This window comes from Eurypyga helias, unplaced genomic scaffold (genome assembly GCF_000690775.1).
Source record: "Eurypyga helias isolate BGI_N326 unplaced genomic scaffold, ASM69077v1 scaffold16810, whole genome shotgun sequence".
Lineage (NCBI taxonomy): Eukaryota > Metazoa > Chordata > Aves > Eurypygiformes > Eurypygidae > Eurypyga > Eurypyga helias.
Window position 1 is genome coordinate 46,007 of NW_010226446.1, and position 16,940 is coordinate 62,946.

Sequence of the window (16,940 nt, forward strand, 5' to 3'; positions counted from 1 at the left end):
CCAGCTATAATTTAGGTTTGTAAATATAATTAGTTATGAAGGCATTTTGGCACCCAGTGAAATGTAGGTACCACCAAGAGATTCAGTGATTCATCTTTTCCTCATACAGGGCTGTTTTGCTCTGGGGCTGTGTTCAGAGTAAATGGTGAATGCTGTCCCAAGGGTTTATAATCTTCAGAGAAGAAGCAAGAATGGAAAGAATTGACTTGTCCAGCCCCCATCAGGGAGTCCTTCAGCTGAGCTAGTCCTGGAACCACAGCCTCCTGCCTCCAGCTCCGATGTACTGCACACTACACTGTGCTGCTTCTCGTACTCATTAGAGAATTGATTGCAGTGGATCTGTCCCCCTGCTTCCCAACTTGTTTCCCATGTACAAAACTTACTTTATAACTTCCTCCTTGGCACAGAGCGCTTCTGCCTGTTCAAACAGGGTGTGAGTTTAGTTCTTGGCTACTTTAAAAGAACAAGCCACACTAACATATAAAAGTTGCAAGTGCTGTGTTGCTGAAATATTAGCTTTGGCTTGCAGAATCCTGCCATATGATGTTACAAGCCTTAGAAAGGGGAGAAATTCACCCTAACTCTGTCTTGTGCAGCTTAATCTAAAAGCCACAAGCTTTATTTTCTACATTTAATATTCTTAAATTGTGGCAGGTTTTGGTTTTGTTTAAACTATGTGATATCTTTTGCATTTGAAGATAGTGCTTAATCTCAAGTTGTTGGATGCCAGAGGCTGCTTGTGAGAAGGCATGACTGTCTTTCACCTCAAATATCTAACCACTCCTGTTTTTATTGTTCCTCTTGCTGTGCTATGGAAAAGACTTTTTGAAGCTGGCTTGGATTCATTGTTTCGTCGAGGACACATTGAAGAAGTTACGCTAAGAAGAGGCGTTGCTGGCCTTAGCCTGGCCTTTAGAAACTCTACTGAGTAATGCTGATGATAATGCTATCCAGTAGATACTGTGCAGCACTAGAGCTGTGAAGTGCAGCACTAACGCTCAGTGAAGTGGGGATTTGTGTTTGGGGATACCTTGGTCTGAATTCCCTGTGAGCTGGGCAGTGGACTGAAATCGTGAGCTGGATTTTGAAAGTGGCGGGGAAGGGAGAAGGGGAGGGAGTGTGTGTGTGTGTGTGTCTCTTGTAGTTTAGGCCCAGCTGGCAACTCGGCACCACACGGCCACTCACTCGCTCCCGGCCCTGGTTGGGGTGAGGAGGAGGAAATATAAGGAAAGGCTCATGGGTTGAGACAGGGCCAGGATGGGATCACTTGCCTGTTATGGTCATGGGAAAAACAGACTTGGCTTGGGGAAGAAAAGTCCATTTAATTTGTTACCAATCAAAATCAGAGTAGGGCAAGGACAGACCAACCAAAACAGATCTTAGAACACCTTCCTTCCCTTTCTCCCTTCTTCCTGGGCTAAGCTTTGCTTCCCATTTCTCTTACCTCCTTCCCTGAGTGGCACAGGGGGATGATGAATGGGTGTGGTGGTCAGTTCATCACACGTTGTCTCTGCTGCTCCTTCCTCCTCACACTCCACCCTTGCTCCAGCGTGTGGGTTATCTCCCACGGGAGACTGTCTTCCACTAACTTCTCCAATGTGAGCCCTTGCCATGGGCTGCAGTTCTTCACATATACTGCTCCAGTGTGGGTCCCTCCCCCCGGGTATGGTCCTTCAGGAGCAGCCTGTTCCAGCGTGGGCTTCCCACAGAGTCACAGGCTCCTTTGGGCATCCCCCTGCTCCAGCGTGGGGCCCTCCCTGGGCTGCAGGCGGGTCTCTGCTCCCCTGTGACCCTCCATGGGTGCGGGGGCACAGCCTGCCCTCTCACCATAGGCTGCCGGGAAACCTGGGCTCCAGCACAACTCCCTCCCGCCTTTCTGCACTGACCTGGGTGTCTGCCCTCTTGCCCCTCTAACATCCAACTACTCTCCCTGTTTTCTTTGTTTTTTCTTCTTAAATATGTTATCTCTGAGGTGCTACCACTGTCACTGACTGGCTCAGCTGTGACCAGAGATGGGTCTGACTTGGATCCAGGGGAAATTCTAGCAGTTTCTCACAGGAGCCACCCCTGTAGCCTCTTCCCTGCTACCAAAACCACACCATGCAAACCCAGTACAGAGGGATGAAGATGAACCATGGAATACTGCAAACACACATGCTGTCAGGTGTCTGTGTCTTGTTTGTTGCTGAGAAGTTGCCTTTCCATTACTTACTGCTGAACTTGCTTTACAGCACCCTTTTCCTATGCATATATAAAAGTATGGCCACATGCAGTAAAATTTACCATGTTATGTGCCTTGATTCTTGGTTAAATGCATATTTGAATATAAGGAGGGGGTTGCGTATGATCTTTCTCTTTTCCTCCACGCACACCCACCCCACCATGTATATATGTGCATAGGCATACACACAAAATTGAAAGCAAGGAAGGCAGTAAGTGAGATTGTCCGAGATTCAGATTGTCCAAGACAAGATTGGAAGTCAGATGCAGAAATAGCCTTGAGATTTGGAGAATGTTAGTGCATTAGCACAGTTGGGCTGGATCGTTCTTGGCCAGTTGAAATATCATTTAGTTGTACCAGGTTTTACTCTTTTCACATCTGTGTGGAAAGCCTCTGAAGACTAAACAGTGCTTAAATACTTTAGTATGTTCTTGTGAGTTAAAACAAGGCTGGGCATTCCTCCCACAAGGAGTTGCATGCTGGATTGTGTTTTTCTTCCCCAGATTAAGGAGTGAGCATTTTGTCAGAAAAGTAGTGGGAACTGGAAAAAAAATACTTTCATGGTTCTTGTGTCAGAATGGTGCGGAACTGGCAAGCAAATCTTTCAAACCTCTACCTGCTGGCTTTCCGTGGCACCTGTGTTGTGAGTTGCTGACCCTGTGTTAAAGCATCATAGTGGAGATATTTAGAAATTGTACTGTTATGCCTGAAATCATACACTATTAACACACTAGGTATCTTAATATTATTTCACTAATTAAATGTTGCACATGCTACTTAATCAATAGCTGTTGTGACAGCATTCATATAAGGAAACAGTACAACAGTGTAGCAGTGATGTTCTTGAAAATGTCTGGGTTAGAACTGGCATAAAAACAAGTTTTCACCTAATGAGGCGTAACATACTTCCTCAATTGATTAGCTCTGAAATTCTTAACACTTTATTTTTCTTCTAACATTGGTGTTTAGCCGGATGGGGTGGGATGTGTGGAAAATTTGTATGCCATTGGTTCTGGATGACGATTTTCTGGTCAGAATGTCATGTCTGTCATCACTGTAAGCTCTTGCTGCCTGCCAGCACCCATGGCTGCTAAATAACTTTTTGCATCTCTAATACTCTGCTAATGCTATTGCTCATTGTGTTTACGTAGTTTTTTGGCTTTAAGAGTTGAAGGAGGCTGGTTTTCACAAGCAGGAAGGGACTGTCTCTATCGAATTTGATTTAATCTGCTGGTTCTTGGTGCAGCCAGCAGCTTCCAAAATGATTGTACCGTGGCCATTGGCAGGGAGCACTTAAAAGGGTGTAGGTTTTCATGAGGCGTGTAAATAAATGTCTTGTCATGTAATTGCGATAATTTAGGAATCTTTTGGGCAAATTCTTTAGCAAGGTTTGAACCACTGGTCCTACTTTTCATCCAAAATGGAATATTTTTCTTCAAGCTCCCTAGAAAATCTTAATTGGGGTTTTCTACTCTTGAGCCCACCTACCATCAGTTTCGTTCATATTGTTTCACAAACTCTAAACTATACTAAGAGAAACTTGAGAACAGCTCCTGGTAACCAACATGCTACAATAAAATACTAGTGTAATGTCTATCCCGTATGAGTAGTTTAACTGCCTTTTTCAATGTATTATTTCAGATACGCAGTTCTGGCTCTCATTAGGCATCCGTCAGTATGGATCCAGAGCCTCCACATGTGTAACACAAGCCTTTCTCATCATCTACAGAAATGTTTAGGTGGAGGGGTGGTTTACTTACCCTGTCAGAAACCTGCACGTTAAGAATTTTTTGTGTTAGAACGAGATAGTAAAGGTTGATATTTTTTTTTTTAAATTATTATTTTATTTTTTCAATTTTTCCCCTCTCTAAAAGAGTTGCCCAGTGGTAATAAATGATGTTGACTGTCTGTCTTCTGTGTAGTGGTTGGATCTGTAGCTCGAGAACTAAACCATCAGGGAGCCAGTCAGTCTCAGATCTTTCTGTCTGCAAGAAGGATGAAGATTTTTATTGTGGCACTGACTGCAAGCAAGAGGACTTGATCAATTTTAACTCGCAGTCGATGCTTGGCAGAGCGAATGGCTGACCCTGGACCTCTTAGTGGAGAGGTGTTTTCTCATCTGTCTGCTGGGTAGGATTTTGCGTGGATTCTGACTGACTTGTACCCTGTGTGAATTAAAAGTTACGTTGCTTATGGCTTGAGGACTTGGCTGACAGCGATGAGGAGTGCCCGTAGACAGCAGTACAGCAGAAATCCAAAGGAAGCTAGCCTTGGAGCTTTCATGCAGTTTAATCATTGCTCTGTAAACTGGCCGGATGGGATGTCCCAGTCTGTCTTTGGGTCCTGGACAACTAAACAACGCTCAATTAGATGCGTTATGGAGAGATGTCCAGTGGTGTTTGAGTGTTGTAAGAGGTATATTGAAATTTCCTTGTGGCACTGTGTTCATTTAGGTATTGTACAAAGCTCCTAGTTATTGCTTTAAATGAGGGGTGAGAGTTAAGTGCTGTTCTCAGTGAAAAGGAAGCTAATACAGCATTTTGCTGCTGTTTGATCAGTATCAGCACCTGGGCTCCATAAAACTGGTAGGCTTTGTAAAACTCATGTGCATTTTGGGGGTTGCGTGGGGTTCTCCATTCTTCCTTGAAGGAACAGTAGATGTTAACTGCTTCAAGCCTTCCTGGCACATGGGGAGATCTTGCTCTGCACAAATAGGTCCCTGGGGGAAGAGGCTGTAAGCCTGAGGCTGAAGACACGCTCATCTACTTTTTATTCAACTGCACTTAACACATTTGAAACCTAGACAGTTGTGTAATTGATTCAAAAGGTGTGTTTATGGGGATAACTACTGTGTTGTTCTTTTTGCCAAAAATTAGAACTTGTCTTGATTGATTTTTCCCTGCTAAATGTTAAACGGTGTTATCCCTACATGATGGACTGATGGAGGTCACAGGAAACAAACACCTTGTGTAACTTTCGACTGAAGAAACAGCCTGTAGCAATGATTTTTCTTTTAATGAATCCTGATTTACTGTAAGGACAATTCAGGAAAACTGTTGCGTGGGAGCTGTGTCAGCTTCAGCGTTCGGACCACATTTTGTGAGCTTGAAACTTAAGAACAGTGTGAGAGTCTTCAAAACAGACATGTGGATATTTAATACCAAGGCGTCAGTAAACCACTTGCTTCGTTGTATCTGGTAAGACAAGGTGGGTGTTTTGGCTTTAAGCAAGCTGTTGAAAGTGTCCCTCCTCTTCTCCCTGCCCTTTTGATTTTTTGCAATGGAAACATTGAGTGGTACAAGATGCCCAAACTTTGAAGCTTTACAAAAAAACCCGAAGTTTTTTTCCTGCTTTTCAAGGACAGGTGGGGGTTTAAAAGCCCCCAAACCCCTTATGTGAAGTCACTGTTGCTTTTCTTCACTTACTGAAGAGTTATTAACGAAATGAGACTGTCTTTCTTGTGATGTGTACCGTATGACATGACTGATTTTCAAAGTGCAGTGATTGCTCAGTAGTTCCCATTCCAGTGTCTGTCCCCATTCTGCTTTCAGAATGTTGAATATGAAAATCTGTGTTAATTTTAAAAAATAAAAATGACCGCGTAATTCATTAATCTTTAAACATTTCCAATTTTTTCTGGATAATTTAATAACCTCTCTGAGCATTTATGTAATAGAAAAATTTCATAAAAATACATTAATCTGATTGACATTTATGTAGGAAAGGAATTAGATTTTCACCACACGTTTGGGTGTTATTGCATGCTTAATGACTTTCTACTAAGGTAGTTGTGTTGATAATATTTTGCAAAGAGCGAGCTCTTACCTATTAATGTAGCCTCACTAGAGTCAAAAAGCAAAGATCAATGGCCAGTAAAGAAACTTAGGGAAATTGTACTACTAAACATTAAAAAATATTTTTTTTTCTTTTTTAAAAGAGGTGCCGAGTCAGATATGAGGTTACTCTAACATACAGTTGTTTTGACCATGCTGATTCCTTTTCATGCCTTTAATCCTACTTTGCATTTTAGCAACTAGAATGATACTCATTGGACAAAAATGGTATAAATAAAGGCTTCAAGGTGCTGAGGTTTATGGGAATGCATTCCTAATAGAAAACATTTGATGCTTTCATTAGGCATTTGATGTTTATTAGGAAATGAGATAGCATCTTCTTGCTCTTTTACAAGGAAAGCAAGAATTAAGTTGCCCAGATGGCATTTTTAGTAGAATAATTTACTGCTGTCATGACGTTGTAGGCTTACTGGAACTGTTTTCTTGATAAAGATTTTAATCTTGTATCAAATCTGTCTTCAGTCACCATAAAAATAGTAGTGTACTAAGCCAAATGGATGTTCATATATATGGATAATGTTTACCTGCCATATAGGAGAAGACTGAGGATTAAGTGATATGAGTGTTTGTAAGATACTGTGAAGATGGAGCTTGCTATATAAATGCCAAGAGAACTACTCCAAATGCATGGCAGAAACCCTTCAAAATACATTGCGTTTTCTTCTGGCAGTTGTATCTTGAAGATCATCGTCAACAACGTAGTGAAATTCTATTGTTTGATTTCAATTTCAGCTTCAAGATGCTAGTTTAAAATGGAGTTCTGAATTTAAAAATGCATTTAGAAGACTCAGGTGTGTTTAATATTTCTGGAAGATAGTATTGTAATGCTTTTATCCTTTGCAGTGATGTGGCATACCTTCGAAGGCAGTTTTGCAAGTTATCTCGACAGTCTTGCCCATCTTCTTTAGACTATTCTTGAGGGTCAGGTGTGTTAATGTAAAAACAGTGCGACTTTCCATTATCTCGAATTGTGTGGTCAGCGAGATTTATTTAGTTTCTCAAAGGCTTATCTGAATGTTTGCTCATGTGTTAATAAAACGATATGATAGCTTGATGGGTTTGATTGCTCCTAATTCAGTGGGTGTGTGCCTAGACCAGGGCCCCAGGCTTGCTGTCGGAAAGCCCTGGGCGAGTGCCAGCACATGTGCAGGAAGTGGTGTGCTTCCATTTGCTGCTTTCCTGTTGTCCCGTCACGCACATCCCCCTGCTCCCCATTCCCTTGCTTTCTCTGAAAACTTGTCCTCATCCCCCCTTACTCCCACCGGCGACAGCTGCCCTGTCCTGCCTCGCCCCGCTTCGGGAGGTGGCGTGGCCGTGTGCTGGCCCGCGTCTTGCAGCCCCCGGCGTGAAGCAGCGCGGTGGCGATGGGCAGCGCACTGGGGTGTCCCGCGCTCCGGGGCAGCACCTCTGCCCCTGCTGCCAGCCGCTGGCCATCAGCTCGGGTGGGGCTACCTGTGCGCAACTGCTGTCTGAGCTGGTCATAAATAACAGCCTGGAGATGCTCACCCAAGGTGTAAGCATGTATCCAGACAGAAGCACTCCAAACCTGTTGTTTTATTTTTATGATGCTCCTGTTACATTTCACTGTTCACCTACTGATTGTGATACCTCCTCTGGGCATCCCGTCCTTCTGTAGAGCACAGTTAACAGCGCTCAGTGCCGTAGTAAAACTGACGGTGAATTGTGAGCAGGGTTACAAATGTACGAGTTCACTGAGCATACACAATAAATAGTTCCTTCAGAATTTTCCCTCTTCTGTTTCTCCCCTTCCTTCTCATAAAATGAAGGACTTTTTGCTTTGGGAAGCGTTAAGACGCTAGCAAAGCCCCGGTTGCCGTAATGAGAATCTACTCACGGAAGAAGGTTGGGCTTGTTCTTATTAGTACCACCGGTGGCATAGATGGAGGTGATTGCTACAGGTTTGTTTTCAATTTATCCCATAGTTTATAAAGGAAATGCAGATTTGTAAAGCATGCTTTACAGATGGCAGGCATTTTTTCCACCACAGTTGCTAACTTACTAAAATTTTACAATTCCTTAAGAAAAAATTAATCTGCTTTGGACAAACATGTTCTTCCCTTTTTTTCATCCTTGAATTTAGCAATTAAAAAGAGGTTGAATTAAGTATTTTGTCTCATTTTTGTGGTCTCATGATTGCCTATGATTCTTGGACTTTTGACTATTTTCAGGTGACTTTTTTTTTTCCCCATCCAACTACTCACAGGGCCTTGGTCTGCTCAGCTTCCGAGTTTACAGGAGATCAGGTGCTTTCAGCCCAGTATAGCAAAACTACATAAAATAGAGTACTGTTTTGTAACCCTGACTTGATATTTCAGAGGAGGAAATGAATATTATGGAGGAAGGCAATATTTACTTTTATTTTTTTTCTCCCTGAATAGGAGAATTGTTGAGTTGCTGAACTTGTGCATTTGTCTTGGGAGAAGTGTGAGTGGGGGGGTGGATATAGATAAAAATCTGCAAATATGTGCATGCGTATGTGTTCCATACTTGAACTTAAGAAATATATTTCAGCAGTATCTAAAGGCTTTTTCACATAAAACATTGCCTTTTTCTGGATTTAACTGTGAATTCTTGTTTCTCTTTGCCCATTCTTTTTATTTGTATTTTTTAACCAGAATAGTTTGGTTGTGGTACTAATTATATTTGTATTTTCACAATTGGAATTATCAATAGATGCAGTCATTGTGATTCATAGTTTTTTAGACAATTAATTGAGATTGTGTGTGTGTGGAGGGAAACGAATTAATCTGTTGTCTCCATAATTCTCTGTGCTTAATTAAATTAAATAAATCAATTTTCCTTCTTTTTAAACGGTTCCTTGAACTAGCATCTGTTAACTTGTTTTAGTCATTGAAGATACTGTCTGAAGCATACATGTGGTTTGGCAAAGTTTAATATGTATAGAAAAACCAGAATTTTTTGTGCTGCTAAAAAGTACCATGTAGTGTATAGCACTTGTTCAGTACGCATGCTACCACATGGTAGTACTTCAAAAGACAAATTATTGCCTTAAAAACACTGTCCACATTAGTTGTGGTGCTATGAAAGGAATATTTTAGCTGTTTTTCAATATATCTTGACCAGAATAACCGAAATTTGCCACGTTGATGTTGCCAGTTAAATTCAGAGAAAAGTTAGCTGGGTACGTCTTGAGCAAATCTTAGTCACAGCCCTAAGTTTTGATTCAGCTGTCTTCTGGATGACCAAGATTCTGCAAGGAAACAATATTTATCCTCGGATGCTCCAGAGAGAGTTTTTGAGGGGGCCGTTGTGGGTGAGTGAGCAGGAACCTTGTTCTTCACTCTGTGACCTGCCCTCATGAAGACGTGTGCAACTTCTGCTGTTTGAGTTCTAAGGACAAATTGGTGAAACATGAGTCAAGGCAATCATTTCGTTGTGAAACCCAGGCTGAAGGTTTATGCAGATGTTTGTAGCAGAGAGTTGGTTACCACCTCCTTCGGCAGTGCTGCCTGTGTCCTATGCCTGCTGCACGCTGCAGCAGCGTAAAACCAGCGTGCGGCACGTGATCCTGGGTACCAAGTTCTTCCGCTTTGGTGGGGCTTGGCTTCTTAGAAGGCGTGTTCATTGCTGCCCTTAAAAACGGATTTCTTAAGGCATATCAACTTAATGTGTTTTGGAAATTAAGGCCTTGAACATCTGAGGTACCTTCAAATGTAGTGCCTCCAGGCCATCTTCGATCAGGGTTTCACATGTCATAATATTCGCCAGCAGTCTGAATGTGGCCAGGCTGCAGTGCACCTCATCTGATGGTAATGTTACTAAGGACACTAATTTATAACTAAAATACTATCATAATAAAAATAGACAATAACTAAATTTTGGCACATTGATATGTGGTACGTTTTGGTACATTGATATGTGGCCTTCTGAGAGCTGGATTTTAATTAATTGTTTATAAATAAAAATAATACCTTATTGCAGGTATTTGAGACCTTACAGCAGCTTTCCAGTACCTGAAGGGGCCTAAAAGGACGCTGGGAGGGGACTTTTTACAAGGGCCTGTAGCGACAGGACAAGAGGTAATGGGTTTAAATTGAAAGCAGGGAGGTTTAGATTAGATATCAGGAAGAAGTTCTTCCCAGAGAGGGGGGTGAAGCACTGGAACAGGTTGCCCAGAGAAGCTGTGGATGCCCCAGCCCTGGAAGTGTTCAAGGCCAGGCTGGATGAGGCTTTGAGCAACCTGGTCTAGTGGAAGGTGTCCCTGCCCATGGCAGGGGGGTTAGAACTAGATGGTCTTTAAGGTCCCTTCCAACCCAAACCATTCTATGATTCTATGAATACAGTTTTAGCAATAGATAAATTTGCATCATGTGCCAGGTTGCTACAAGAACACTTGTTTTGGAAGCATTTTACAAATAAGCTATTATTTCAAGGATGTGAATTTGCCAGTTGTTTGTAAATGCTGGTGTCTTAGATTTGTTTCCATTTTAAAATCATTATATGGACCTTTTTTCTTTTCTTTCAGGACCTCAGTTGATTTGACCTATTCTTAAATTAGGTTTTCAAGTAGTGAAGTTACTGACTGAGGATATTTTAAGGTATTTAGAATGTGGCTGAGTTGTCCCACGGTTGAACAGGTCGTCACGTTAGTGTTCAGTTCTTGGCCTGGTCTCTGGTTTATTATACAATTTTGGATATGTTGTTTTCTTATTGATTAGATAGGGTATATACCTCCAATATGTTAAGGCCCAGATAAAGCTTCTAATGTTGCTAGTACTTTTTAGAAAAGGAGAAAGTGTTTGCATTATTTTAGTATTTTCTTTTAATCTTTTGCAACAAGTTAATTAAAACATGAATTCAGGGGAAAACTACCCAGCACTGTTACTGTTTCAGGATTTACTGTTTTCAGTCAATGGATTTTGTTAGTACAAATTCACACGATTCAGTCATATTCAAGCAAAACTTCCATACACAAGTTTTGTACCTTACCTGCTTTAGACAAATTATAGTAACACTTTGTAGCTGCATTAACACACCCACCTCACCTTTGTTTGCAAACTAACAAAAAAAAAAGCCCTTTTAGAAGGAGGGTTTGATTAGTAATAGCAAAAGAGAGAATCTTCTGTTACAAAACAAAAAAATCCATCCCAGAGAGATGCTCAGGAGATGCACGATGGCTCAGCTGAGAGGCTTTGTGTTCCCGGTGCCAGAAGCGCACTGAGAAGTGAAGGCATGCCTGTTGACTTTCCTCACCTGAACAAATTATTTGCTTAAAAATGTAGATATTCTGTATAAATGTGGGGGAGAAGAAGGGGAAGCTTTTGGGCTGGCTGTTCTCCTGTCCTTTTCCTTCCTCATCTCTGTTCTGGGGAGTCTCGTGCGTTTTCGTGGCACCTTTGCAGCGTGGCTTGGGAAGGCCTGTGACTGAAAAATGTGAACTCCTCACTAGAAGTAGTGCACTGCCGTCCCTAAGTCCTCGCAGGCTGAGGGCTGGGCTGAGAGCTGCCTAGGCTCTGCTACACTTCTAGGTAAAAAGATGTTGTTCTGTAGACTGGGCAAAAGATGTAAAGAAACAGTGGTAACGATATCAACAAAAGCAACTTGGGGGCTGTTATCCATTTGTGCAAGTTGGCAGCTTGTTGGAGCTATCTAGCTACTAATACATGTTATAAAATATATATGTTTGGTTAAAAGAGTTTCCATGTCTCCCTGGTGGGGACTGCATCATGTTTTAATTTCTGCAGTTGTTTTCCCAAGGCAGAGATGTTAGCTATTGATGCTTTATTGGTTCTTTGAGATTTTTCCGCTATTGCCTTCATTATCATCTAACTGCTAACAGTCATGAGGGGAGGAATTGCTGACTTGAAATCTGGATGGCTTTCAGTGAGTCCTTTGTCGTGGAGATGATACTGCTTACACTTATGTTCAGTTGCATATTGCTGGTTATGCCATGTCCAAGAAAAGAAGTTGTCCTGGAACTTGATTACCAGTTAACTCTCAGGTGAACACTCTGAAGAGCATTATATGCCTTTATTCAAGTTTTTGAAAGATCTGGATGTTTTCTTAGAGTATTCCCTCTCTCTAACATTACACCTCTTAGAAACTATCTGAACAGATCAACCACATGATTTCATAGGAATCGCCAAGTATCTTTTTCCCATCGTTACATCACCACCTCTACTTTGACAGTGTCCTCAATTACAAGAGAATTGCGGCTGCAAGGAGCATTCTAGTTCAGCTATCTGAAAATTGAGTTAAATGTGGATTTTCATTATCAAAATGTTTTCTCTCTTTCAGCTGCTTTTGAAAATCCCTTCCTAATTTTTCCTTTCCCTGACTTCATTTGGCTAGAAAGGATGTAACCTGTAGCACATCATGTCAAAAGCTAGTCTTACTTGCTTTCCACACAAATATATCTTTCATCTTTGAACCGAAATAGTTCATTCTGGCTACACTTAACGAATGGATCGTATGCTTTTTCAATTCAGAACTGTGGTCACAGCAGGAGTCTTTTAGTTTGTTTCGGGGGAGGTCTGTGTTCTTTGTTTTAATTATAAAATTTAGAAACTTGACATGTTCCCCCCTCCCCCCAAAAAAATATCCAGTGAAACCTTTAAGTTCACAGACTGAGCGGCTTTGGCACGCTGGATGTCAGCTTTGCCTCCATGAGAAACGTCGATGCTACCTGCTGGAGCGTCAATCGGGGCAGCTGTGTAAGGAGTGTGCTTGAAACTGGCCCCTGTTCAAGAAGTTGTGCAGGGAAAGGGGGCTTAAAATTTATTTTGATCTGGCAAGGGGGAGGGTTTTCATACTGGCTTGGAAATAGGTGTTTGATCCATTGTACTGGCTGTCGTGGGGTGTAGTGGCATCTTTAGATTTGCCTTGGTTTAGAGAGCGCCACATGGGGCAGGCCTCTGCGTCGCTGGCAGCCTAGCACGGGATTTCGGACTGTAGCCTGGGTGGTTTTGCTGCGTTCGTTTTGGGCTGCTGTGTTACCGTGTTGTCCTGGGTGAAACACAGATTGCAAGTCACTTCTGCTGAGGTGCTCTGAAACTGAATGCAAGCACCAACAAATGCTGATGGAAAAAGTCTGCAAGGGTTTACATAAGTGTACGTGGATCACTCTAAAGATACAGTCCGTAAGATACGGCAGTGCAGTGAGAAGGGGCAGCAGACTGCAGAATGCACTTCGTGCTGTAAAGGGTCGTAAGTTGGAAAAATATTTGTCCCTTCTTGAAAAATGTCTCCTCGTATCTTTAAAGAACACGGTTGGATTCTTTTTCTCTTGAAAGGGTATGAAGTGGGGTCTGAAAATGTAGCACAGTCTGCCCTCTAATTAATTTATGTTGCTTTCTTTTATAATGGATATCATATTTTCATCTGTGCAAGGAGAAGCCTTGAAAAAAATTAACAAATGAATGCATAGGCGGGGGGTGATTTTTTTTTTTTTTTTTTAACTTTAAGTTTTGCAGCTGCAGACAGAACTTAAGGATAGTGCAGTGTTGTTGCATTTCATTTCCTATCAGTTGGCTGTGAGCGTTGGTTCATCTGATAATCACACTGAAATCTGTCTCCTTAAATTGAACCAGCAGGCACAGTGTCTTGTCTGTTTAAAAGGTCTGATAAGTGATAAGGTGTTGGTCTGCTTGATGGGATTATGTTAAACATTCCTGAACAGAATTCTGTTCCATCCTGGCAATCTGTTTGAATGAAGCATTTAGCAGAAACAGAATTTATGCATTGGTTAAATTTAAATATTACAGCTGTTGTTGTAAAAAGCCTGACAAAAAAGTTATCTACCATCTAAGGTAACGTACACATTTATATAGGGTATTACATATAGTATATGCATTTCTGCATACTTACGTATTTATATACATGTAAAAAGAAGAAAGTGTTGAAAAAATGAATATACATGCAGTCAAAATTATCTGACGGCTATAGCTGTTCCCCCAAACTCTAATACTGAAAATGTAGTTTTAGGTTGTGAAAAAGACATAAATAGTTTATCTTCTATTTCACATACTCATTAAATAATTCTCCTTTTGATTCCAAAAGTTATCTAATTCTGGGTAGTATTACAACTTAAATCACAATTATTTCTTTGTTATTAAATGGTGAAATCTTACTGCTTAATGAAAACCAGTGTCAGTGTGGTTTTTTTTGGTTTTTTTTTATGAATGAGCAAGGTAATACACACTGTAAATGACGTGTAACAGTTTGTTGATCACTGAGCAATTAACTGCAGCTGAAAAAAGTCTGCTTACTCAGGCTGGTCTTATTCTCTGAGGAAGCTCTGGATTTTAACGAAGACAGTCCAGCAGGGAATAAACAAACTTCTACGCAGTTGCAAAAATGAAAATAAAATGTAATTTACTCATGTAATGTCAAGCTCTGTCTCGAAATAGTGCAGATTGTGTGTAAGTTTACTTTTTAAACACACTTTTTATTTAATCTAGTTCAATACCAGATGGAAATGATGCGAAGCCTTCGCCACGTAAACATTGATCATCTTCACGTTGGCTGGTACCAGTCCACATACTATGGCTCTTTTGTCACTCGTGCCCTCCTGGACTCCCAGTTCAGTTACCAGCACGCAATTGAGGAGTCTGTAGTTCTCATTTACGGTTAGTATGAGGTTTCCTTTATTATTCTTTTCCCCTCTTAATATTATTACTACTATTTTTGTATTCTGTCTTTTGCCTGTAAGAGTAGCCTGGCAGGCCTTTTCGAGTAAATACCAACCCTGTGTCTACGGCAGCCTCAGCAGCAGCTAAGTCTAGACAGGGTTTCCTTCTTTCTGTTTATTTTTCTTGCTATCAGAGCCCTGATGTGTACGTTTTGGAATGCTGGAGTAGCTGCTTCATTTTTATTCCTTCATCTCCCCTCCCTCGTCGAAGGGGCTGGTGGAACCCGACCAGATGTCTAACAAACCCCGCTTGCTAGCGTGTCTGGCTCTGTACGTGACTGACCAATCATCACACGAATTGCCAAGGGTTTTTTTTATACCTCTGACAGAAGCATACAAAACCTGGACTGTTTCTTAGCACAAAGATTTTTTTCTTTTCTGCCTATTTAATGGTGTTTCCTCAAGCTCTCCAGACCAGATGTTCTGTGCTGTATCAGAACCGTAGGCAATTTAACAGCTTTATAGCCTCCCCCTCCCCAAACACTCGCAGTTTGCCATATCTGGCAGACTTGCATATAGTTTCCAGCTGAGAAGTAAATGTAACGTCCTGAGTATCTGTCAGAAAAAATACTAATGAATACGATCAATCTTATGAGCTGCCCCAAAATTGTTTCAGTATGTTAACAATTGGATTACAGTAAAGAACAAGTTGTTAAAGTATACTTATATTGGCTGGAAACATTGCATCATCAGACCTTGATGAATTTTCCACTTGTTTCAGTCTATTTTGGTTTTCATTTTATCACCGATTGCTAAAGGTTTTACTGTGTTAAGTTTCAGACAACATGAATGTTAACACAGCTTTTATTCTCATGTTGGCATGCTTCAGCCGTTATCATGCTGCAAGTGTTAAGCTTCTTTGTCCCAGGAATGTAACAGTTTGTTTAGAAAATTTCTCCCTAAATTCAGTAGAATATGTCAAGACAACATTAATCTTGTTATATATCAGTTACATTGATGTGCACGAAGCAGCAGGGCAACCTGATCTGAATTAGCTTATTGCTAAAATTGAAATTTTTAAATTTTTTGATATAAAATGTAGTTTAATGAATAATTTACTGCATAATGACTGGAGGGGAAAAAAATCTTTGTTTAAATGAGGTAGCTCTTATATAAGTTTTGTGGATAGTTCATATGAAAGAAAAGACAATGTGCATTAGACCAGTAATGCGAGTTGAATGGGTTTAGATCCCCCCATGTTCTCCAAATTAAGTTTATTAATTAGCTTTATTGTATGGAGTTGATTGTATTTTACATTTCAGTACCGTAAGTTCACTTCTTCTATGGTGTCTTCTCTCTGTTGGTTGTCTTAATTTTTTTTTTTTTTTTAAAATAGGGCTACTTAGTTATTTTCCTTACATTTATGTCACTCAGATATTTCAAAATAAAAAAGGCAGTCTGGCGTTAGTAACAATATGCTACCTGTATTTTTAATTTTAGATCCCATTAAGACTGCCCAAGGGTCTTTGTCACTGAAGGCGTATAGGCTGACTCCCAAACTGATGGAAGTTTGCAAAGAAAAAGACTTCTCTCCAGAAGCGTAAGTAACTTAAAAGGATGTTTTCTCATAGGTTTTGCTGGATTATTTGGGAGGCAGAAGGCTGCACAGGATGATGAAATACTGCATTTTAAAATCTCACGTAACATCGAGTGCTGGGGAAACTGGATATTTGTGGGTAGCGATAGATGTGTGTTGACACGGAGGGCTGAGAAGGCATGAAAGTCTGTCTTGGGGCATCTAAATAAGGGCTGAAGTGGTGGAGCTTGAACTGATTTTGGGGATGGTCAGCGGGCTGGCTGTAAGGAGCATGGTGAAGATAGCTGTACCTGGGAACAGAGTCAAAAGTCTAAAAAAAGAAGTGGAGAAGGGGAAGTGGCTGGTCTGTCTTTGAGCTCTTTTTTTCCAGAAGGAAAATTGAACAGGAATTCTGAAATAGCTGTTCTTTTGTACTTATTCCAAATTAACTCCCCCATGTGGACAGAGTCTTCTGGAGTAAAGTAGGATAATTACTCTGTTTCAGAAGATTAGCCGCTTGTAATAGATGTAGGCCTCGGCTGTCATATCTTGTCTCCGACAGCCTGGTGATCAACGGTAGAAGCGTAAGCGCTTGTTACACTTTCTTCCTTGAGGAAAAACGGAATTTCATTGCTTGGTGTCTAAACATTTCCGTGATGATGAACAAACAAATCTGTG

The 16,940-nt window shown here is 41.0% G+C and overlaps 1 protein-coding gene across 1 annotated transcript in view; it reads left to right on the forward strand.

Annotated features, from left to right (window-relative positions):
• Positions 1 to 16,307, forward strand: part of LOC104510824 (eukaryotic translation initiation factor 3 subunit H) — a gene marked incomplete at its 5' end in the record, with an annotated part of 51,683 nt that extends 35,376 nt beyond the window's left edge. The window contains 2 exons of the mRNA XM_010153199.1: positions 14,517 to 14,684; positions 16,187 to 16,307. Of these exons, the coding sequence (XP_010151501.1) occupies positions 14,517 to 14,684; positions 16,187 to 16,290 (272 nt within the window). The remainder of the gene's footprint in view (positions 1 to 14,516; positions 14,685 to 16,186) is intronic.
• Between the last annotated feature and the right edge of the window lie 633 nt (positions 16,308 to 16,940).